Source organism: Mercenaria mercenaria, chromosome 3 (genome assembly GCF_021730395.1).
Source record: "Mercenaria mercenaria strain notata chromosome 3, MADL_Memer_1, whole genome shotgun sequence".
Taxonomy (NCBI): Eukaryota; Metazoa; Mollusca; class Bivalvia; order Venerida; family Veneridae; genus Mercenaria; species Mercenaria mercenaria.
In genome coordinates, this window is record NC_069363.1 from 50,186,216 (window position 1) to 50,212,500 (window position 26,285).

Sequence of the window (26,285 nt, forward strand, 5' to 3'; positions counted from 1 at the left end):
ACTAAAAAGTTGAAAATGACATTTTAATTCATTTAATTTGATGATTTATGACAAAGTTTGGAACAGTCCACACTTCTGTATCATTAGTTACAGTATATAATAATGTTATATATATCACAGTTGTTGTTGCTAGTATTATGTATCTTCACCTGTATTTGAGCTTAGAATAGGTAACTTTTAATGAATTTGTAATAGATCTGTCATTTGTACCTCTGTCTTCTGCAATACTTCAGATGGGGATTAGAAGAGCAAGACTGGGGTCCTATTACAATGTCTTATAGCAACAATACGGAGGGACTTTCTGTGAAACTACAGTTTGAGCTTGATTACTGTGAAAACATTAGTATCTATAGACTTTTGTGGATTTTGTGGTTTAATTGGTAAATGAAATTAAATCTGAATGAACAATGAAATTTCCACTCAGTTTTTGTTCAAAACTGGAAATCTGGGAATTCTTATCCCCACATTAAATAGTCGTTTTGACCAAAACCACAAAATTAAATGATTTTACATTATCTGAAATAGAATGGTACTGATCATGGCTATACCTCGTACTGAAATTGAGTATCAGTCTTTGTCAGAAATTGCTTTGGTCAGGCAAAAAATGTAAGCACTGTTTGATGTAGAATACTGTTGTGAAAACTGTTTATGGTTAATGCATTCTTCATACTGTGGTTACAAATGGCAGATGCTTTAGTAGTAATTTCTCTCAAACCTCTGAAGATAGAGAGGTAAATGCTGATCAGTACAGCCTGTGTATAAAGACTAGGAAAACTGAAGTGTGGTCTTTATGAGGCCTTTTTTCGTGAGTTAATGTTAGCTGAAAAAGTTTTATTTAGAAATGAAGCTTGTGACCTTCTTGAGTCAAATGGTCTCTGTACACAGGTAGTCTTTTGTGTAGGTTTGACTTAATGGATATCATAATGTTTTGTGAATTTAAAAATGTATTACATGCTTTGTGTATTTTATGATTTTCCTACATATTTATGCTTGTTGATATGGCTGTTGTTTTTCTGTAGTTGTATTTATAATAATGGTAGCCTGTAAAGTTGTGCTAAATAGTGACATTGATGGGTTACTTATCCAATCATATTGAACAGGCTTGTAGCCAGCCCCTAATTGGTGTGCAGACAAATAGATGCAGACAAAAGAAAGACTGTGTCCCAGGGTATGGTTCATCAGGAAAAATAGAGTTGTAGAACGGCTCTTGTTTATGTTGACTTATATTTGGAGATAGAATAAGGCATATACTGAAATTATTTGGACAATAAACCATGCTTGTAAAAATCAAGGGCAGGCCGTGACCTTTGTGTCTGATAGGTAGCTACACTACTGTCAAAATACAGTTTGAAGTAAGTCCCATGTTTTAAAATGTAATATTTTCCTATAATAATAACCATTTGCACATTATGAGATAGTATAGATATTACGCTGTTACTTCCAGTTTATAAAACATGCAGACCTTCCTTAAATTTACTGATAAATATCATAATATTATCTTAAACAAGAGGGGTTTATTATATTATATTAGCCATCCCCAAGAGAAAGGGCTACCTGGAGCACACAAGGTGGGACGAAGCCCGGTCAGCCCTCCCTAGCCCCTGCAGAAATGTATAGGTTAGCCCAGCAAGAAAAAGTACAGAAAATGTATGAAGAACAAATGAATGAGGTATCATGTTGAAGACATCCTTGTTTGTCCTTGTTTCAATCACTCATTCCCCATAACATGTGTATTGGACAGGTTTTGCCATGTGTTTCAGTACAGATTTACCTTAACATCAACAAATATTTTAACTGTTCCAAAACTAATGTGTTTCTTTGAAAGCTCCTAAAAACAAAAAAATGATTATGTCATCTTGTAATGTTCTGTTTTTTTGTTTTTTTTTTGCGTGTGTGAACAGGTTTTCATCTTGCACAGTTAGTGTGCGTGTCTTTACCATCACTTGGCAATATTTCACAATATTTGATCTGTTTGACTTTGCACCCTGCACCAAGCAACCATAAGCCTTTATTTTGTTGCTGATTCTTGTTTTTAGTTCACCTGAGCAATGCTTGGGTGAGTTATTGTGATCGCTTGATGTCCGGCGTCTGTCTGTCTGTCGTCTGTCAACATTTAGCTTATGGATGCGATAGAGGCTGTATTTTTCAACTGATCTTCATGAAAGGACGGGATATGATTAGATATGGGAAATGGCCCCCTAAATAATTAGAATATGAAAACTCCATAAGTGAAATTTTAACTGTCTAAAACAAAAAAGAAGACCATAAACCTTAAAACTATGACTTTTAAAAAATTCAAAACCAAGTTATTTGTAAGACTCAGGCCTTTAAAATAGTCCAGGTCCGTGACTTTTACCGTTTTTACACGCAATTTACACACTACATGCTCGATTTTCATTGTGAGCCGGACCTGGTGTCAAGCTGACGTTTTGCTGAGAAAATAAGGTTATCAAAATATACATTTTCAGAAAAAATCAGCTTGACACCCGCTCCGGCTCATATTAAATTTCCACTTTTTTCGCAATTTTTAGCCCCATTTTTCTTTGAAGGAAACAGAATAACGTGCCCATCTCTAAGCAACCGAGCATCAAACAGATACGCGGGAGTTTTTTTTCTAATCATGAAACTGACAGTTAAGGCCTCACCAAATTAAAAAGTTGTTCATCGGATTTGTCGCTCGTATATTTTCAGAAACACAAAAAAAATATTATTTTTGTTTTTGGCTTGCGCTCGCCCCATTGAAAAAAATCAATCCAAAATTTTTTGGTGCGCTACTTTTTACGGACGTAAAAGTGTATAAATGCTTATAATTTCAGTCTTAGATTGTTCTCAAATGGATTTTAATCAAAATAAATACATACTACGCACACATCGTCTATAATAAGTCATAACCTTATATTTAGTTGCATTAAAGTTGTTTCCCCTTTATGCAATTACGCCATTTTCTTCAAATGTTTACCAAATTACATGCTACAAAAAATCGATTTATTTCATTGAAAACTGGACGAAGAAAAACATACTAATTTATTTGATAACATCAATCTACATTATTTTGGTAAGGGTAAATACTTATTGATGCATGTCACTTATCTGTTTTCTGTTTTTCCTTGCCAAATGATCAGCATTTGCATACGAAAGTTAGTGGGATAAGGAATTTACATTATGAGTTGTTTTCAGAACAGTTTCGATTTTCAAATTTTCCAATCATTTAGTAGACTAATGTTAATGCACGTTAATCTCCATTTCAGACTTTAATTGAGACTTTGTTTCAACAAATTTAATATGTTATGAAAGTTTAAAGTTAGAAAAAGAGCTGTACGTAAGACATCATGCTCGACTTTTCTGAATCAGAGCTTTGCCGGTAAAAGGGGCATAATAGTCAGAAGCTTTGAAAGTACAGAGCTACTGGTCATTATATAAAACTTAATTAAAAGTATTCTATGTTAAAAAGGGGCTTAACTCTGTCTAGATTCAGACTTAAGAAGAATATTGTTTCTCCAGGTGTAGACTTTGACAGTAAATAACTGTTCTAAGTTTAAAATCAGAAGCTTTAATAGATCTAGTAACACTCGCATAGATATTTGATGTATCAAAAACTTTGTAAAGTCAGCTAAGAATGCTACATCAAGTCACATATGTGTGATAAGTGTGGTGTAAGGTTATGCATTGTTGTTTATTACATATTTTCTAACAGCATTTTCAAAAGCATGCATTATTTGATTACACTGTACTGTATGACAATGTTATTACCTTTTTTTCATGAGTTCGCTTTGTTGTGCATCTGCAGGTCAGATTTTCTCAATCCCTGGGGACTTACTTTTTAATTTAAAAGGGCTATACATTCTATTTCAAGGTTTTTATTAGTCAGTCGAGAGCCAAATGAAGACAAATATATTTCTTCGCTCTCTCCTGATTTTCTCAAAAACCTAAAAAAATATTTAAATTATTTTTTCGCTCGCCGCCTCAATTTTTTCAGAAAAAAATCCGATGAACAACTTATCAATTTGGTGTGGCCTAAGAGTTATTTTATAAGAAAATTAAATGTTTAGAGCCAAGTTTAATGCAAAAGTGAAAGTGAAAGTAGATCTAGACATTTTAATGATCAGTTACGTGTTTTAGATCTACATGAACTGTATTTCGGGATTATATGAAAGTTGATTTTGTTTAAGCGGCATTTTAAAAGAAATAATAACGTGTAATTTAAGTTGTTTAAAAAGAAAATTTTATTGTTTACATAAATGTTATAGAGACAAGAAAGATAACTCATGCACACCGCAACTAGTAGACACATGTAGATAATTATTTTATGTAAAAATGATGACGTATTTTGTACAGAAGTCTCTGTGACGCAATCGGTACGCACGATGGTTGAAAGGGAATTTTATGCTTGGTGTTAGTGGTATGCGAGATCAAATCCTGTAAGACTTTTTTTTCTGTCAAAAATTACAGAAAGTACTATTCTTTGATGGTGAGTTGCAAACCATATTTAGATTTTATAGTTTTAGCCGCGAGTTAAAGATAAAGTTATATAAACATGTGTTTTTATACTTCCTTTTTATGACGTATGCAAAATAGTAAGTCAACAACTCAGAATTGTTTCATCAATTTTAATATATTCCGCTTCATCGCCATACGAAGTTTCATAAGTAAATGTATGTTAAGTAATTAATGTCACTGACATGTCATTTCCGGTGTGAAATATTTTATTTTATGATTAAAAGATAAAATCCCTATATAACCATTTTTTTTAAACACAATAGCTAAGCTATATTCGTGTTTAAAGAATATCTAAAACACCGGAAGACGCGTCATCTTAATATTGTTTTTAATAATTTATTATAGGTTGATTGTGATTTGTTTTGTTTTGCGTTTTAACGCTGTTTTTTCAACAGTAACTGACAATTAACTCAATCAGAGTTCCTGGATTTCGTACCAGTAAAAACCTGATCTCCGCATGTAGTTGTCAACTTCCCCACTTAATTATGAGATGGAGGACGAATGATTATAGTCACTATACCCCCTATCAAATCGTCACGGAGAAGAAAAGCCTCGCCTGGGGATCACACTCGCGATCCTGCGATCCGCAAATCTGCGGTGTCCTTATTTAGCTTGTGAAGCAAATCCTAAAACTTATATATATATATATATATAGCGTTATATAACTTATATAAGTCAATTTCAACATTTCATTCCTGATGAATCCATCATCAGGGTAGGAGCAGAGAAACCAGTTTCCCTTTTAATGACAAGCATCTAAGCAAGGGAGCTACTGGTAATATTTCTCACCTCTCTGGTATGACGGGGCCGGAGATCAAACCCAATACCAGCCCCCACCCCCCGTAGTCGAAGCGGGCCCGGACTTGTTAGGCTCTCTGCACTGTTAATGAATACGCTTTTAAAATGAAGGCACACATACAGGTGTTGTGTTTTTTCTCTTTCTTTTCTAGAATAACAGTAATGATTTAAAAAAAGAACGAGGAATGTCTATACATGTAGTTAAGGTATCACAGAGGGGGGCATTGGTGTTTTTGTCATACTAAAACGTGCGCACGTACTAGTTACTTCGTGCTCACGTAATACCTATTACTTGCGCACGTAATAAGAATTACGTTACGTATTACGTGTGCACGTAATAGTATCAAACATCTGCACACGTATTAGTGTAAAAATACCTCTGCGCACATATCACTCGGCATGATGGGAAGCTTACTACAGAGATCACTTATTAGCTTATAGATGGGCACGTGCGTAGATGTTTTTTGACTAAAACGTGCGTACTGAGCAACCATGCCGGTTCTTTATCGCTGCAGCCGTTTCGTCTCGAATCTGTCTTTCTATTCGAGGAAAGGAAAAGCGGTAATCCAGAGAAAAGCCGGACCATCTGCTTCTCACTGTGCAGCCATGACCCATTGTTATTTTGTTTAAAAACAAATTATACCTTCTTGATATTAGAATAATATCAAATGTCTTCATGCGTGCATACATATGTTACTACTTGTAAACTGATTTTAATATAAACGCAATATATAATATAAATGCAACAATTATAAATGGAATATAACATAATGGAGTAAAATCAAATAGTTTTCTTTGATCTATAATCCAAAATCTTTTGCAGGAAATCGGAAGCATTTTACGTTACATATATAACTTTGGCGGGAAACTGCACATGTCTTTCATGTCAATCCTTCCGTAATGATCTTACATACGCATATGTATATTTTGTGCTTCTCATATCGATATTATAGTTTCGTGTCAAAGGAAACGTTTTTGATTTAATCCAAGAAATTAAATTGAATAAACTACATACATATGCTTCCATAGTTGTAATACCGATCTAACTCGGTTCCGGCGACATTTCTGCGGGTACTTATTTTAAATAAGTATGTGGTAAGGATTTAATAATATTATGCAGTTTGTATATTATGCATTCAAGTAAAATGAACACTGTCGTTCTTTTTCAACTTGCTTGATGAAAATACTTCATTACATATTTAAATAAAAATCACCGAAAATATGAAAAATGGAAACTTGTAAGACAAAGTCCTGCCTCCTGATTTATTCGACGGAGGTTTTGTTTTATACGAACGTCACACAAGGAGAACATTCCGTACACGAAACAAAAAAAAGAAAGAAAACAACAACACTAAATATGTAAGGAGATATAGAAGCAAAAGAATGTTTTTTAAAAGTTAATATTTCATCAAGTATGTGAAATAACTCGCTAAATCACTACAAATCCAAAAAAATGCAAAACTGTTTCTATGTTGCTATGGTAACGCATATGAAATGAATGTTTTGGATTTTAGTTTTAGAAATTTTCTTGATACGAAATAAAACGAAACAAACATAATAGTTAGAGAATAAGCCTATGTAGATGTATAAAAATAAAAAAAAAAATCTTATTTCTTAAAAGAGTTCTCGGTCGTCCTTACATGAAAGAGTTATCTCCCTTGTTTTCCTTGTTTTTGCACGATCATTCTGTCTTACAATACAAAATAAAAATTCGTTTCAAGAAGTTGGATCACTGAGTATTGTGCCGACATACAATTTATAGGGTTCAGCAATATAAACTAAGATGTATTGCAAAATAGTTTTCTATACCCCCATTCTAAATGATCAAATATCTTTTCAGCGTAAGTCTTAGATAGATGTAATAATCAATTATTTTGGTTCATTACCGACGTCTGGTCATTATATCTTGGTGGATTTTGAAAAATATAGTTAATTATCAATGGAATGGTATTGTTTTACATGCATATTTAGTGGGGGCCATTTTTGGTCCTTATCATATCCCGTCCTTTGGTCAGAATAATTGCCTTGATGAAATCTAGGCCGAGTTCGAAGATGGGTCATCTGGGGTCAAAAAATAGGTCACTAGGTCAAATCAAAGAAAAACCTTGTGTATGCTATAGAGACTGTATTTTTCAATTGATCTTCAAGAAATTAAGTCAGAATGTTTGCCTTGATAAATCTAGGCTGAGTTTGAATAAGGGTCATCTGGGGTCAAAAAGGTGGTCACAAGGTCAAATCAAAGAAAAACCTTGTGTATGCGATAGAGGCTGTATTTTTCAATTGATATTCACGAAATTTGGTCAGAATGATTGCCTTGATGAAATCTAGGTCGAGTTCGAATATGGTCCATCTAGGGTCAAAAAATAGGTCACTAGGTCAAATCAAAGAAAAACCTTGTGTATGCTATAGAGGCTGTATTTTTCAATTGATCTTCAAGAAATTAAGTCAGAATGTTTGCCTTGATGAAGTCTAGGCTGAGTTTGAATATGTCTCATCTGGGGTCAAAAAGTAGGTCACTAGGTCAAATCAAAGGAAAACCTTGTGTATGCGAAAGAGGCCGTATTTTTCAATTGATCTTCATGAAATTTGGTCAGAATGAGTGCCTTGACGAAATCTAGGTCGAGTTCGAATCTTGTTTATCTGGGTTCAAACGATAGGTCACTAGGTCAAATCAAAGAAAAATCTTGTGTATGCTGTAGAGGCTGTATTTTTCAATTTATCTTCATGAAATTAAATCAGAATGTTTGCCTTGATGAAATCTAGGCTGAGTTTGAATATGGGTCATCTTGTTTAAAAAAGTAGGTCACTAGGTCAAATCAAAGAAAAACCTTGTGTATGCGATAGAGGCGGTATTTTTCAATTGATCTTCATAGAATTTGGTCAGAATGATTGCCTTGATGAAGTCTAGGTCGAGTTCGAATATGGGTCATCTGGGATCAAAAAACTAGGTCACTTGGTCAAATCAAAGAAAAACATTGTGTATGCAATAGAGGCTGTTTTTTTTCAATTGATCTTCATGAAATTTGGTCAGAATGATTGCCTTGAAGAAATCCTGGTCAAGTTGGAATATGGGTCATCTGGGATCAAAAAGTAGGTCACTAGGTCAAATCAAGGAAAAACCTTGTGGATGCAAAAGAGGCTGTATTTTTCAACTGATCTTCATGAAATTAAGTCAGAATGATTGCTGTGATGAAATCTAGGTCGAGTTTGAATGTGGGTCATTTGTGATCTAAAAGTAGGTCACTAGGTCAGATCGAAGAAAAACCTTGTGTATGCGATAGAGGCTGTATTTTTCAATTGATCTTTATGAAATTTGGTCAGAATGATTGCCTTGATGAAATCTAGATCAAATTTGAATATGGGTTATCTGGGTTCAAAAAGTAGGTCACTAGGTCATATCAAAGAAAATACTTGTTTAAACTCAGGAGACCACATTTTTGGTCCAATCCTAATGAAAATTGGCCAGAATATTTATTTCCAGTTACATTTTGTGTCAAACATGTTTACAGTGTTATGGTGTGTTTCTCAGGTGAGCGACCTAGGGCCATCTTGGCCCTCTTGTTTATGACAATAGTCATGTCAGATTTTTGAAATGTTTTGAAAAATATATCAACTTTATGGTAATTTATTATCAGTTGCCTTGTCTTTTTCAAATTTTTTATACTCAGTATATAAGTGTACATTCTTGCTTTAGGCATTGCCAAACATTTTGTTTTGTCAAAAATATTTGCATTTGTAGACAAAAGATCTAAAATTGTCCTAAAGTTAATTTTTTTGATGAAAAAGGTTTTGGCTCAGACCAATGGCTACAGTCAGCTGCTTTTAGTTGAGAGTGCAGTGTACTGATAAAATTATCAAAAGATAAAATGTGTAAGTCTTTTTCCTGTTTTTCCAGCGACAGCAGATATTACAGGACGAGTACCGTAGGGAACAAGCAGAAGAGCAGCGATTGGCTACTGAGAGGGAAGGGCTTCCTATAGGGGCCAGCGACCGGCAGAAACTGGACGATGAAAGAAAGAAAGAGTACAATGAATATCTGGCAAAGGTAAGAAGATGTGTTGACACTGTGTGGAAAACCAATGTTAGGGCTTTGCGAACAGTATGGATCCCAATCAGCCTACATGTCAATGCAGTCTGTGCAAGATCCACACTGTTAACTTATCTTTTACATATTGGTGCTGAAATGGATAAACCAACAGTAAAAATGTGGGGATGAACAAACAGTACAGATGTTGGATAAATGAACAGTCAAGATGTTGGGATAAATGAACAATATGGATTTGCACAGGTCAGGATCCTTGCTGATCGCAAAGCCGTAAAGGTACTTCCACAGCAAAGTTCAAGTGTATAAAATATCAGCTGTAGCTTTGTAAATGTAGAAGTATTGTAAAATATATTGAGGAACGGTTGGTGCGGGGTGTTGTTTCAGATGTTTGATTTGTAAGAATGTAATTAACAGACAATTTCAGCATAACAATACTGCTTAAGCTAACAAAAGTGCAGCATTTTATAATATTAAATTTTGTACTTTTAGTTTTGAAATTGCTTTGACTCAGTAAAAGAGGACTGTTTCTGATAGAAAAAGAACCATTGCTGTCAGTGTCAATTCTGGGTTTGTTGAAATATTCCGTTCGATCGCTATGTTATATTGCTGAAATTTTGCTGGCATTTCGGTAGCTGTAGAAGGCTCGTTTATGCGAAGTTTCATCACAATGTATGCTTGTGCTAATTTAACAAAGATTAAAGAAAATCGAGCATCAAGACTAAAATTAGCTTTTTGCATGTAACAACTTGTATGCTGAATTTAGAATGCCCCACAGAGGAGTTTCCGTGTAAAGGAACCAACACCAGAGAATTTACGGCAGGGCTTGCCCTTGGATCAAGGAAGATATAACGAGAAAAAACGGCAGCTTGAAATTGAAAGACAACGAGAATATAATGAATTAATTCAGAAGGTAGACATGTTTATACTTTGGTGACAGTTCTTTCTAGAGTGTCTTTAGTCTTGAAAGCCAGTTTAGTATCTTCTACCTATTATTTCTGCTAAGTGGCTTTCTTTAGGCATTATCTTCATAATGAGCCGCGTCATGTGAAAACCAACATAGTGGCTTTGCGACCAGCATGGATCCAGACCAGCCTGCGCGTCCGCAGGATCCATGCTGTTCGCTAACGGTTTCTCTAATTGCAATAGGCTTTGAAAGCGAACAGCATGGATCCTGACCTGGATCCATGCTGGTCGCAAACCCACTATGTTGGTTTTCTCATGGCACGGCTCATATATTTTCGCAATATTTCTAGCAAACATAGGGTAATTGTAATCAGTAATAATAATTATCTGTAATCAATTACATTTGGTCAAGTAATCACATTTAATCAGTAATCAGACACATTTATTATTACATGTAATCCTAGTGTAATTGATTACTTGAGATAATCATGTGCAATATTGATTACTTTCTGATACATTTTCATAACTAAACCATCTCATACATTCTGAAATATTCCTCATACTGTTATGATTGACAGGACACTGTAAGAAAATGTCATTAATTCTTTTCATGTAGTCATTAACTTGAGTCATGCTGTATCATTGAGTCTTGTACTGAATTGTATTAGTTATGGGTTCTGGTCTGTAACTGTGTTTTGCCTCACTGTTTCATGACAAAATCCAAATTCAAAGGTGGCAGTACAATGATTTTATCATTTTATTCTCATTTCCTACTTTTCATGGTACAAGGGGTTTCGGCATGCAGTCATTTATTCATTGTATTTTTCTTACTCATTAGCAACAACCCCAACAACAGCATCATCATCAGCAACATTATCCAGAGGAGCCCAGAGGCCAACACCTGGCCCCAGCAGGAGGCCTCCTTTCCCCTGGTTCCCAGCAACAGACATATGAAAATTATGAGGTAGAACCTCATTGCCAGCTCCATAGAGCACCATGATTTTGATAACCAGATGTGACCGTAGTGCACTTCATCATTATTCACTGTCTATAACATGTGTTTTCACTATTCTCATTGTCACTAACCACATATTATAGTCAGATTTAAAATAAGATCTTCTGAAAAAAGCTGAAAATAATAGCCAGGTAATGGTGTCAGCATGACAAGAATTGGGGGCTTTAATGATGGACATAAAGAAAATTTAAAAAACAACACATTATTAATTAACAGGTAAATGACCATTGTCAAAATGAGAATTTTGAATTTGACTATACCCATTAGCATGTGTTTACAAAATACTTTGATACCCATAATACTTATTGCCATGACAATTTGTATTTAACTACTCATTATTCATATAATGCATTCCGTATTTATATATTAGTGCCAATAAATTTCTTTCCAGTTATATGATATAATGTTTGTTTTTCATTTGGGTTTGGTTTCACTTACGTTTTGTGTCTGAACTGCTGCACTTTTTGAAACTCTGATTGCTTAACACAGCTTCTGTTCGACATTATTTTGAGTGCAAAATTACTAACAGTGACTTTCTATCCAATCTAATTTATTTTATATTTTGATGAAAAACATTTGTATCTGAGAAACTGATATAGGTTTTGCACATTAGAGAGTTTAAATACTTGATTGTTGAGAGAAGGTCACATTCTTTTTATAAATATATTATACATAATGTAGTCTTCAGATGAGAAAAATGTAGTCAAGACAACAGGCAGATGGTTTTTACTGTTGACTGGAATGCTATTGATTAAATGTTTTATTTAACATCAGATATTTTTCTAGTTTTAACTTTAGCCCAGCAGACAAGTTGAATATAGACTTGTTATCTATCACAAACTAAGGATAGGTGATTTATATAGGAATACCTATATACATGCAGTACCTAGTACTGAAGGGGACAGTGATTAAAAGTACTTTGTAAGAGATTTTACAGTCATTTATAATGCAGACTGGTATTATCTCCTTTGCAATATGTCTACACTTAAATTATAGTAATACCGTAATCGGCCGATTATAGGTCGCACTCGTGTATAGGACGCAGTGAAAAAATATCAGCAGAATTCTGGAAAAATGCTTATACCCACTTATCACTTATCCGAATTTATGTTTGTCTGAAATTCGCTATAGTTCCTACGAACTCGCCGGTTTTTGCTATATCATTGTTGATGTTTTTGCATGTTGTGCAAGTATTTAAATTGAAAAGCATAAACTCTGTGTAAGCACTAAACTGCCGCATCCTCTGATCACTGTATAAATATTGACGCCAGTGAATACAAAAGTACACTTTGGCACGTGGCGTAAAATGACGTAATTTTAAGACTGGTTTGCAAATTGTTTTGAACATTTACGGATCAGCGACTATGGTCATATTGGATCAGTCTAAAATCTCGCATGCACATGTTTACAATTGCCTCCAGGTATGATTAAATGGTTAATTGTTTGCAGATTGTGACAGTAGGTGTAAGATAAGTAATGCCTTGGGCGTGAATTTCTCGATGAACAAGAGGATTATAGACAGCTATCAAAATTATGTTTGAAGACTAGATAATCAATTTCCGGGCTACCTGATATGGAGTTTCAAGTATTTTAATGCAAAATGTGTGAAAACACGCCGAGAAAGTTTTACACACTCGTCAGGTCTTGTTAAAAACTTAATGATATGTTACAGAAATTCGTTGTAAAATATATTTAAATGAAAAACAGCTTTTATTTATCTTAAGATTTTACGTGAGCTCTAAATTTTACATTTATACAAAAGTAATTTAAGACGCTGGGTCCTGATACTGGCTATTAGCTATGCCCGAGTCATTGGTATTTACTCCCCTTGAATTCTCTTCAATATAAAGGTACGTGGTGTAAACAAAGATCGATTTTCTTAATTTTTATGTCGGGGGGAAATGTTTGGTCTTTTTCTATCCCCATATATAGGACGCACCTGTCCTTGGAGACCAAAATCTTGGTAAAAATGTGCGTCTCGTATTCATAGGATGACGGTAGGTAAGACAGACCATTTGAACAGGTTGAATTTCAGACATAAGAAATTGAAAGTTAAAATAGGATTATTGGACTGACTATTTAATTTTAACTCTAGTCACATGTGAGGACATGCAGTGGTATGCTGTAAAGATGAAGTGAGGGAAAAGTTTTGTTGTAACTAAAATGGCAGAAATTTTAACCAAAATTGCATGTGCAGGAGGTATTTTTGACCAAAAACTGGGTTTTTTCTTCATAGTTTACAAAATAATTGTGTCAGTGCTGTGGCCCAAAGTCTGTTCTTTGGCAATATTTATAGTCAGATAATTGAAAAGACAAACAAGAGAATAAAAGTAAAAAATTATTCCATTTTTAGCTCGACTATTCATAGAATAGTAGAGCTATTGGACTCGCCCATGCGTCGGCGTCCGCGTCCGCGTCCCGATTTGGTTAAGTTTTTGTATGTAAGCTGGTATCTCAGCAACCACTTGTGGGAATGGATTGAAACTTCACACACTTATTCACTGTGATAAACTGACTTACATTGCACAGGTTCCATAACTCTGTTTTGCTTTTTTACAAAATTATGCCCCTTTTTTGACTTAGAAATTTTTGGTTAAGGTTTTGTATGTAAGCTTGTATCTCAGTAACCACTTGTGGGAATGGATTGAAACTTCACACACTTATTTACTGTGATAAACTGACTTACATTGCACAGGTTCCATAACTCTATTTTGCTTTTTTACAAAATTATGCCCCTTTTTCGACTTAGAATTTTTTGGTTAAGGTTTTTGTATGTAAGCTGGTATCTCAGTACTCACTAATGGGAATGGATTGAAACTTCACACACTTGTTCACTGTCATGATCTGACATGCACAAAGCAGGTCCCATAACTTTATTTTGATTTTTTACAAAATTATGCCCCTTTTCAACATAGAAATTTTTGGTTAAGTTTTTGTATGTAAGCTGGTATCTCAGTATCCACTAATGGGAAAGGATTGAAACTTCACACACTAGTTCACTTCATGATATGACGTGCAGTGCAAAGGGTCAATAACTCAACTTTGCATTTTACAAAATTATGCCCCTTTTTCAACTTAGGAGTTTTTGGGTTAAATTCTTATATGTAAGCTGGTATCTCAGTACCCACTAATGGGAATGGATTGAAACTTCATACACTTGTCCACTGTCATGAGCTGATAAGCACTATGCAGGTTCCATAACCCTATTTTACTTTTTTACTAAATTATGCCCCTTTTTCGACTTTCTTATTCATTCAAGCGACAAGGCTGTTAAATAGTCGAGCGTTGCTGTCCTCCGACAGCTCTTGTTGTTACAGCAAAACATTTTGCTCACTTAATTTTTACAGCATACCACTGTACACTCTTCCCCCAGCATAGGAAGGATTTGACGTAACAAGTTTTTTTCTTTTTTCAAAATTCTTGATTGGACATTTTGAAATGGAAATTTAAAGTATTTCATCAAATTAAGTTACTGACATTATTTTTGTCACTTCAGAAGCCACAGCAGGGAGGCAGTCGTCGTGCAGATGTCCTAGAGGGCAAAGGTGCTACACTTCCAGTTGGTGAACTTGATGACAGGAGGCGTCAACAGTTGATGTCTGAAAGACAGCGCGAATATAATGAACAACAACAACAGGTAGGCTTTCTTTTGGAGTTAAGGTGAATAGAAAAAGTTGAACTGTAATGAAAAAAAGGTTGAAGAATGGTTATAAAATAGAAAATTGTTAGGTAGTGGTGAACATATAGAAAGCAGAAGTCCTGCTTAGAAATTTTTTAATTTCATTGTTTAAGTTTTCAACCAAGTCTCTAGTTTTGTTGCTTTAAGATTTTTAGCCATTTCTATGAAAACATTTAACCCATGATGAACTTTGTGAATTGTTAGGAAGTATAAGTTTATTGTTCGAGTTAAAACAAGAATACTTATTTTGGCTGACTTGGTTAAACAGGAAATTGCAAATACTTTCGCGATGTCTGATTTTTCTGATTATTTGTGAATGTCTTTTATAGACATACAAAGTGTATGAAATTTGTAACAGTTGATATGTTTGTTGTACCCTTAAAAATTTCTGAAGTTTTCACAGTATATTGGGTAGAGTTATCCATGTTGTAAACATTTTTCATTCTCTAGCACAGATTATGGCCTTTACATTTAATGACATAAAGCCAGTAAGAATGCCTAGATAATCATTTAGTTTTACATCTTTCCTCCACTATAAGGCGAATGACTAAGGCCATCATGGCCATCTTGTCTTCAAATATTTTAAGCCACAAATCATCTCCTGATGAGATACCCCTTTTGGCCAAATTAAATGATTTCTTAATAAATTTCTTTGTTAATTGTATTAACCAATATTTTTGTTATTTTATTTACATTTGTACAACTACTACACATGGAAGAGATTGTGTCTTAATTTAAATGACTATCTAGAATAAATTTTTACAGGCATTTAGTTTATAATAAATTATCGCTATTTTTCTTGTTGTAAAATAGGCACATTAACAATGTTTGCATGATACACTTGCCAATATTATATACAGAATAAAGAATATTTATCTTCTAACATGTCAGTGCATGTGTATGCATGTATGCATGACATCTCACAGCTTAGCTTACTTCACTACACTAGAGTCAGAATCTGAAAGGACATAATGAGCACATCTAACTATAAGTAGAAAATAAAGGGGAATTTGCGCTTTACTTCGGAGTGTGCATTATACATGAGTATTTACGGTAGCCTTAGCTCATTCTGAGTCCCTGTTATGTCAAAAAATATTTTCCAGAATGATAAAAGCAACAGGGACACAGTAGCTTAGGCTGATAAATTGTTTTTGTTTTTTTTCAAGAATGATTGTTTGGTCACCACATCTTATGACAAATTATTAATAACTTCTAAACAAGTTTGTCCAAACCTTAACTGAATATGACAGTTAACATGTTTTTGAATGGAAGGATTATTTTTAATGATGTCATTTGATTGAGATAATCTGTATAGGGTATTGATAAACGTATATTATTTATGTAGAAACTTGCGACTCAGAGGCAGCGAGGTTTGCCGCCAAAGCCATCGACTCCGAACCATTTCTTCAAGAATATAGGTCAACATGACAGGCAGCAACATGTGCTCAATGAGGAAAGAAAGAAGGAATATAATCAGAAACTAGCACAGGTTTGGACACAAATTGTACAATCAATTAAGTCAGCATCAAATTTTTTTGAGCAATTTGAAGGTCAATTTCTGTATCTATGTATGGCAAGACTTCCTGTCAGACATTGCTACTGAATAATTACTTATAAGTCTACCCCTTTATTTCTTTAAACCTTATAAAACAAATCTTAGCTGCTTAATAGAATGAAGGGGTAATATCATTGGCCACATAAGTATTTTTTTGTATCAGAATTGAAGCACACATACAGACAAAATTGAAGGATTATGGGAAAAAAAATTGAGTTTCTAAGCAATTATAAGTTAATGCTACATGCACATGTATATAACAGGCGGAGTAATCATATAACAGTATAATGTTATGTTAATAAATGTATTAATAGGTATTATGTTTAATTAGGTTCTATTACTTTATCACATGAAAGCACATGCTTAGTGACAGTTTATTACATGATCAACTTTAAAAAATGTTTTTAACCTTTAGCCTGCAGTCGGCAAGTGATTCTGCCTTTGCAACAAGTGGAGACTAAGATCAGCCTGCACATCCGTCATAATGGTCTGCACTGTTCGCTATTCAGTCAGTAAATTTTAAGTAAACACCCCTGTGAATCATAAGTGGTTCTGCCATGGAAGATCAGTTCATTTAAGAAATTTAGCAGGGTAAAGGTTAATAAGATACATGTCAGTGAAATATTCTACATGATCTACACTGTTCGCAAAGGCATAATCAGACATGTCCAATGTGATGAGGGTTAATGGTTGAATAAAACACATCATACTTTATTACGTAGGAGAGAGGGAGAACAGGCAGGAGAGGTAATTATGGTGCTGAACAAGCTGCTACGGGTCTACAGTTCAAAAATCCAGATTCTGCAGAGGTAAGTGATTGATTTACCTGTTCTTGTTTTACACCTCCCACACTACCAGATTATCTGCCCTTGTTTCCACCTTTGGTAATGGCACTTTTAATATTATACTTCTTAATGCATCCTTTTCTCATTTTTAGCTCAACTGTCACAAAGTGACAAGGTGAGCTTTTGTGATCGCGCTGTGTCGATCCGTGCGTGCGTCCGTGCGTGCGTCTGTCCGTAAACTTTTGCTTGTGACCACTCTAGAGGTCACATTTTTCATGGCATCTTTATGAAAGTTGGTCAGAATGTTCATCTTGATGATATCTGAATCAAGTTCGAAACTGTGTCACGTGCCATCAAAAACTAGGTCAGTAGGTCTAAAAATAGAAAAACCTTGTGACCTCTCTAGAGGCCATATATTTCATGAGATCTTCATGAGAATTGGTCAGAATGTTCACCTTGATGATATCTAGGTCAAGTTCGAAAGTGGGTCACGTGCCTTCAAAAACTAAGTCAGTAGGTCAAATAATAGAAAAACCTTGTGTCCTCTCTAGAGGCCATATTTTTCATGGGATCTGTATTAAAGTTGGTCAGAATGTTCATCTTGATGATATCTAGGTCAAGTTCAAAACTGGGTCACGTGCCGTCAAAAACTAGGTCAGTAGGTATAAAAATAGAAAAACCTTGTGACCTCTCTAGAGGCCATATATTTCATGAGATCTTCATGAAAATTGGTCTGAATGTTCACCTTGATGATATCTAGGTCAAGTTCGAAACTGGGTCACGTGCCGTCAAAAACTAGGTCAGTAGGTCTAAAAATAGAAAAACCTTGTGACCTCTCTAGAGGCCATATATTTCACAACATCTTCATGAAAATTGGTCAGAACGTTCACCTTGATGATATCTAGGCCAAGTTCGAAAGTGGGTCATGTGCCATCAAAAACTAGGTCAGTAGGTCAAATAATAGTAAAACCTTGTGACCTCTCTAAAGGCCATATTTTTCATGGGATCTGTATGAAAGTTGGTCTGAATGTTCATCTTGATGATATCTAGGTGAAGTTCGAAACTGGGTCACGTGCGGTCAAAAACTAGGTCAGTAGGTCTAAAAATAGAAAAACCTTGTTACCTCTCTAGAGGCCATATATTTCATGAGATCTTCATGAAAATTGGTCTGAATGTTCACCTTGATGATATCTAGGTGAAGTTCGAAACTGGGTCACGTGCCGTCAAAAACTAGGTCAGTAGGTCTAAAAATAGAAAAACCTTGTGACCTCTCTAGAGGCCATATATTTCACAAGATCTTCATGAAAATTGGTCAGAACGTTCACCTTGATGATATCTAGGCCAAGTTCGAAAGTGGGTCATGTGCCATCAAAAACTAGGTCAGTAGGTCAAATAATAGAAAAACCTTGTGACCTCTCTAAAGGCCATATTTTTCATGGGATCTGTATGAAAGTTGGTTGAATGTTCATCTTGGTGATATCTAGGTCAAATTCGAAACTGGGTCACGTGTGGTCAAAAACTAGGTCAGTAGGTCTAAAAATAGAAAAACCTTGTGACCTCTCTAGAGGCCATATATTTCATGAGATCTTCATGAAAATTGGTCAGAATGTTCACCTTGATGATATCTAGGTCAAGTTCAAAACTGGGTCACGTGCGGTCAAAAACTAGGTCAGTAGGCCTAAAAATAGAAAAACCTTGTGACCTCTCTAGAGGCCATATATTTCATGAGATCTTCATGAAAATTAGTCAGAATGTTCACCTTGATGATATCTAGGTCAAGTTCGAAAGTGGGTCACGTGCCATCAAAAACTAGGTCAGTAGTTCAAATAATAGAAAAACCTTGTGACCTCTCTAGAGGCCATATTTTTCATGAGATCTGTATGAAAATTGGTCTGAATGTTCATCTTGATGATATCTAGATCAAGTTCGAAACTGGGTCATGTGCAAGGTCAAATAATAGAAAAACCTTGTGACCTCTCTAAAGGCCATATTTTTCATGGGATCTGTATGAAAATTGGTCTGAATGTTCATCTTGATGGTACCTAGGTCAAGTTCGAAACAGGGTCATGTGCGGTCAAAAACTAGGTCAGTAGGTCAAATAATAGAAAAACCTTGTGACCTCTCTAGAGGCCATACTTGTGAATGGATCTCCATAAAAATTGGTCAGAATGTTCACCTTGATGATATCTAGGTCAAGTTTGAAACTGGGTCATATGCCTTAAAAAACTAGGTCAGTAGGTCAAATAATAAAGAAACCTTGTGACCTCTCTAGAGGCCATACTTTTCATGGGATCTGTATGAAAGTTGGTCTGAATGTTCATCTTGATGATATCTAGGTCAAATTTGAAACTGGGTCAACTGCGGTCAAAAACTAGGTCAGTAGGTCTAAAATTATTAAAATCTTTTGACCTCTCTAGAGGCCATATTTTTCAATGGATCTTCATGAAAATTGATCTGAATGTTCACCTTGATGATATCTAGGTCAGTTTCGAAACTGTGGTAAAAAACTAGGCCAGTAGGTATAAAAATAGAAAAACCTTGTGACCTCTCTAGAGGCCATATTTTTCATGAGATCTTCCTGAAAATTGGTCAGAATGTTCACCTTGATGATATCTAGTTAAAATTCAAAACAGGGTCACGTACCTTCGAAAACTAGGTCAATAGGTCAAATAATAGAAAAACCTTGTGACCATATTTTTCAATGGATCTTCATGAAAATTGGTCAGAAGTTTTATCTTGATAATATCTAGGTCAAGTTCAAAACTGGGTCACATGAGCTCAAAAACTAGGTCACTATGTCAAATAATTAAAAAAACAACGTCATACTCAAAACTGGGTCATGTGGGAAGAGGTGAGCGATTCAGGACCATCATGGTCCTCTTGTTGATCATTTTGATGGTGTCAGTGTAGAACTGTAGGAATTCACATTTCATTTCAATTGAGATTTTTAAAATTCTTGAAAAATTTTGTTTGTTCTTCTGTTCATCTTATGCATCCTGATATTTCCGCTTTCTATTTTCATAGTAGATACTTATTTCATGGGAATTAATTTATGTTAAGGAAACATTAATGAAAATTAGGTTAAACACAGCAATTCACTAAAATTTAATTTTAATTGTAGACCCATATTTGAAAATATAAACAATTACTACATAGTAGTTCATGTGATGTTTATGTGTATTAACAGTATTTTATCACATGTTTGACGTCGCGGGAGTGTAATAAAGCCATTACTTAAAAATGATAATACACTAGTGTAATAAAGCTTTGATGTCGACGTCATTTACAGTATAGAAGACGTTGGCTCAAATTGACTTGTTTATATAGTAAAAGAAAGTAGAATTTTTGATGTTTTGACAGGAAAAGCTAACATGTGATAAACAGAATATTACATTTGTGTCTTTCCACATTGAATTTATTAAACTCGTTGAATAAAGTTGATAAAATGCTCAGGAGAGCCTCGCATTTTTTTATTAGCTCACCTGTCACAAAGTGACAAGGTGAGCTTTTGTGATCGCTCAGCGTCCGTCGTCCGTCCGTCCGTGCGTAAACTTTTGCTTGTGACCACTCTAGAGGTCACATTTTTCATGGGGTCTTATGAAAATTGGTCAGAATGTTCATCTTGATGATATCTAGGTCAAGTTCGAAACTGGGTCAGATGCGGTCAAAAACTAGGTCAGTAGGTCTAAAAATAGAAAAACCTTGAGACCTATCTAGAGGCCATATATTTCACAAGATCTTCATGAAAATTGGTCAGAATGTTCACCTTGATGATATCTAGATCAAGTTCGAAACTGGGTCACGTGCCGTCAAAAACCAGGTCAGTAGGTCAAATAATAGAAAAACCTTGTGACCTCTCTAAAGGCCATATTTTTCAGGGGATCTGTATGAAAGTTGGTCAGAATGTTCATCTTGATGATGTCTAGGTCAAGTTCGAAACTGGGTCACATGCGGTCAAAAACTAGGTCAGTAGGTCTAAAAATAGAAAAACCTTGTGACCGCTCTAGAGACCATACTTATGAATGGATCTTCATAAAAAGTGGTCAGAATGTTCATCTTGATGATATCTAGGTCAAGATCGAAAGTGGGTCACGTGCCATCAAAAAATAGGTCAGTAGGTCAAATAATGAAAAAACCTTGTGACCTCTCTAGAGGCCATATTTTTCATGGGATCTGTATGAAAGTTGGTCTGAATGTTTATCTTGATGATATATAGGTCAAATTTGAAACTGGTCAACTGCGATCAAAAACTAGGTCAGTAGGTCTTAAAATAGAAAAACCTTGTGACCTCTCTAGAGGCCATACCCTTGAATGGATCTTCATGAAAATTGGTCAGAATGTTCACCTTGTTGATAGCTAGGTCAAGTTTGAAACTGGGTCACGTGCCCTCAAAAACTAGGTCAGTAGGTCAAATAATAAAAAACCTTGTGACCTCTCTAGAGGCCATACTTTTCATGGGAGCTGTATGAAAGTTGGTCTGAATGTTCATCTTGATGATATCTAGGTCAAGTTTGAAACTGGGTCAACTGCGGTCAAAAACTAGGTCAGTAGGTCAAATAATAGAAAAATCTTTTGACCTCTCTAGAGGCCATATTTTTCAATGGATCTTCATGAAAATTGGTCTGAATGTTCCCCTTGATGATATCTAGGTCAGTTTCGAAACTGGGTCACGTGCGGTCAAAAACTAGACCAGTAGGTATAAAAATAGAAAAACCTTGTGACCTCTCTAGAGGCCATATTTTTCATGAGATCTTCATGAAAATTAGTGAGAATGTTCACCTTGTTGATATCTAGGTCAAGTTCAAAACAGGGTCACGTACCTTCGAAAACTAGGTCAATAGGTCAAATAATAGAAAAACCTTGTGACCCCTCTAGAGGCCATATTTTTCAATGGATCTTCATGAAAATTGGTCAGAATTTTTATCTTGATGATATCTAGGTCAAGTTCAAAACTGGGTCACATGAGCTCAAAAACTAGGTCACTATGTCAAAAAATAGAAAAAACGACGTCATACTAAAAACTGGGTCATGTGGGAACAGGTGAGCGATTCAGGACTATCATGATCCTCTTGTTTTATTCAACTCGTTTAATAAATTCAATATGAAAAGACACTCATGTAATATCCTCTATATGAATTAGGTTTAAGACAGTGTACATTTAATACATAAATAGCAAAACACAGTATAAATATGTACTACTGTTGAAAAACTGGAATAATTTGAACAATCCACTGTTCATGACAGTTAATTATGAATGTATCTCTGCTTACACAATTAATTTGTGTCTTTAGTAAAAATACTTTCGATATGGATTTTCCACACATGAAATTTGGTACAGAATGAATATCATAACCTAGGTGATTTTCAATTTGTTTTTCAAGCCTAGTTCAATGATACCTTGATTGATATGTTACAGGGCCCTAAAAAAAGTATAGAAGTTTTTCAATGATAAGTTAATCTTAACTACAAGTTTCAAGTGTTTAAATGTATTTTGAAAATTCAAAAACACAAAGATGCACCATTGGCATGTTAATCCTTATCATGCTAAACACGACTGATTCTGCCTTTGCGACCAGTGTAGATCATGATCAGCCTGCAAATCTGTGCAGTCTGATCATTATCTGCACTGTTCGCCATTCAGTCGGTATCTTTTTGGAAAGCACCCCATTTAGCAGTTAATGGTACTGTCCAAATTGAAAGATGGACAAGTTCATTATAGAAATTTAACAGGGTAAGGGTTAAGTTGAAAATCTATTATTTTGATCTATATGAAAATTTATAGTCTAATTTTATTTAATAGTTTGTATTATTTAAATTAGGCTTCCTGGATCTGCACTATTCCATTGTTAGGTAGTGTTAATTGGTCACTACCCTGGTTTTTGCGTACCAATAGTTACTGTGATATAAAACCATACTCTGTAAGTCCTGTATATTCAGTACATCTTGAGTAGCTGCATGCAAGGATATTTTACCATGTTCTAGAAAATATGCAGTAAACATATGCATGTCTGCAGAATTTCATATTAGAAGTGTTTTTTTTTTTTTTTGCATTTGGAATGTATTGTTTGGTGCATAATGGGTTGAAAGACTTTGGCATTATGGAATTACAAATTGGTAGCATTTTTGGCTCCAGTAATTTATAATGCCAGTAAGTTGGCTCCATGTTACAGGAATATCTTTTATATTTAAAGATCTTCAACTTTTGACAGAGCAATAATTTAATATAAAAAGCACGTTTTGCATAAAAAATGTAGGATATTTATCCTGTGAAAAAAACTTACTTAAGGCTTTACTTTATATGAAAACGTGTAGTGATTGATACTTCAGTCATGTTTCAATCCGACCATTTTAAATTAAACTTTGAAAGCTATTATGAGGGACAGGTTGTTCAATTACAGAAAATCTTTTATGTGTACACAAGTGCTGAAACTTTCATAAAGAACATATGTTGCACTAATATTTATTAATAAATCAGCACATAGAAACACAAGGACTGTCACTTTTGTTCAAAATGCATGACTGTGTACATGGTAGTCAACTTTGACATTGCATTTTTAGCTCACCTGTCACAAAGTGACAAGGTGAGCTTTTGTGATCGCGTGGCGTCCGTCGTCCGTGCGTGCGTACAAGCGTAAACTTTTGCTTGTGACCACTGTAGAGGTCACATTTTTCATGGGATCTTTATGAAAGTTGGTCAGAATGTTCATCTTGATGATATCTAGGTCAAGTTCGAAACTGGGTCACGTGCGGTCAAAAACTAGGTCAGTAGATCTAAAAATAGAAAAACCTTTTGACCTATCTAGAGGCCATATTTTTCATGAGATCTTCATGAAAATTGGTCAGAATTTCACCTTGATGGATCTTCATGAAAATTGGTCAGAATGTTCAACTTGATGATATCTAAGTCAAGTTCGAAACTGGGTCACGTGGGGTCAAAAACTAGGTCAGTAGGTCTAAAAAAAGAAAAACCTTGTGATGTCTCTAAACTTTTGCTTGTGACCACTGTAGAGGTCACATTTTTCATGGGATCTTTATGAAAGTTGGTCAGAATGTTCATCTTGATGATATCTAGGTCAAGTTCGAAACCGGGTCACGTGCGGTCAAAAACTAGGTCAGTAGGTCTAAAAATAGAAAAACCTTGTGACCTCTCTAGAGGCCATATTTCTCAATGGATCTTCATGAAAATTGGTCAGAATGTTCTCCTTGATGATATCTAGATCAAGTTCGAAACTGGGTCACGTGGGGTCAAAAACTAGGTCAGTAGATCTAAAAATAGAAAAACCTTGTGACCTCTCTAGAGGCCATATTTTTCATGAGATCTTCATGAAAATTGGTCAGAATGTTCACCTTGATGATATCTAAGTCAAGTTCGAAACTGGGTCACGTGGGGTCAAAAACTAGGTCAGTAGGTCTAAAAATAGAAAAACCTTGTGATGTCTCTAGAGGCCATATTTCTCAATGGATCTTCATGAAAATTGGTGAGAATGTTCACCTTGATGATATCTGGGTCAAGTTTGAAACTGGGTCACATGCAGTCAGCCCTTTTTTTGTAAATTTGGGGAAGGGTACCAGGTCCCTTTTGGAGGGGAAATTTACGTCGCGAAATCATTGTTTGGAGGAATATATTTGCTGAAAAGTTGTTAAAATCAGGACTGAAAATCAAAACTAATTTCATTTTTTTTTGCATGGGGAATTTTTGGCCAAGGTGGGGAAAAAAGTATACTTTTTAGATTGGGGAATGGGGCCGAATTTCGGCCCTAAAATCAGCATAAAAAAAGGCCTGGCAGTCTAAAACTAGGTCTGTAGATCTAGAAATAGAAAAACTTTGTGACCTCTCTAGAGGCCATATTTTTCAAGAGATCTTCATGAAAATTGGTCAGAATGTTCATCTTGATGATATCTAGGTCAAGTTCGAAACTGGGTCACATGCGGTCAAAATCTAGGTCAGTAGGTCTAAAAATAGAAAAACCTTGTGATGTCTCTAGAGGCCATATTTCTCAATGGATCTTCATGAAAATTGATGAGAATGTTCATCTTGATGATATCTAGGTCAAGTTTGTAACTAGGTCATGTGCGGTCAAAAACTAGGTCAGTAGGCTGAAAAATAGAAAATCCTTGTGACTTCTCTAGAGGCCATATTTTTCACAAGATCTTCATGAAAATTGGTGAGAATGTTCACCTTGATGATATCTAGGTCAAGTTTAAAAGTTGGTCACGTGCCTTCAAAAACTAGGTCATTAGGTCAAATAATAGAAAAACCTTACAACCTCTCTAGAGGTCATATTTTTCAATGGATCTTCATGAAAATTGGTCAGAATTTTTTATCTTGATGATATCTAGGTCACATGTGCTCAAAAACTAGGTCACTTTGTCAAATAATAGAAATAACGACGTCATACTCAGTTCAACACTGGGTCATGTGGGGATAGGTGAGCGATTCAGGACCATCATGGTCCTCTTGTTTATGTATGGTCATTACACACATACATGTGAATTTGAGAATTTTCTACTCATCTTCCCATGTTTTACCCTTATTAACACACCTATTAACATGGGATCTTTTCTTCTGTTTTCATTGCATGTGTTTAGGTTAGTGTAGGCAAAGATGTGTACGCCACACTGCCAGGCTTACATTATAGTGACTCAGCAGAAGTAAGTTTATTCCTGATTCTTTCTTGTATAAAATGAAGCAGTTTGTAGAAGATTTCTTCTTTGGCAGTCATCATTATTATCATTGCCAGTTATCTTGTGAAGTTACAGAGTTGAAACTCAGTATCTCGAATTCTAAGGGATTGAGCGTTTTACTTCAAGGTAACCGAAATTTGACTTAAAATGACATTTTGTGCACATATTTTCGGATGGAACTTGAAAATGTCTTCAAGATAGCTGAAAGTTTTAGATAAGTGAGTTCAAAATATGAGCCACACCGTAAAAAAACAAACATAGTGCATCCACGCAGTCTGGTCAGGATCCATGCTGTTCGCTAATGGTTTCTCTAATTGCAATAG

The 26,285-nt window shown here is 35.0% G+C and overlaps 1 protein-coding gene across 1 annotated transcript in view; it reads left to right on the forward strand.

Moving 5' to 3' along the window:
- The window catches only part of LOC123524871 (trichohyalin-like), a 151,901-nt gene that overhangs the window by 21,898 nt on the left and 103,718 nt on the right, over positions 1–26,285 (forward strand). Inside the window, exons 9-15 of the mRNA XM_053539697.1 lie at positions 9,191–9,340; positions 10,104–10,250; positions 11,082–11,207; positions 14,755–14,895; positions 16,283–16,426; positions 17,215–17,301; positions 25,867–25,929. Coding sequence (XP_053395672.1) covers positions 9,191–9,340; positions 10,104–10,250; positions 11,082–11,207; positions 14,755–14,895; positions 16,283–16,426; positions 17,215–17,301; positions 25,867–25,929 — 858 coding nt within the window. The remainder of the gene's footprint in view (positions 1–9,190; positions 9,341–10,103; positions 10,251–11,081; positions 11,208–14,754; positions 14,896–16,282; positions 16,427–17,214; positions 17,302–25,866; positions 25,930–26,285) is intronic.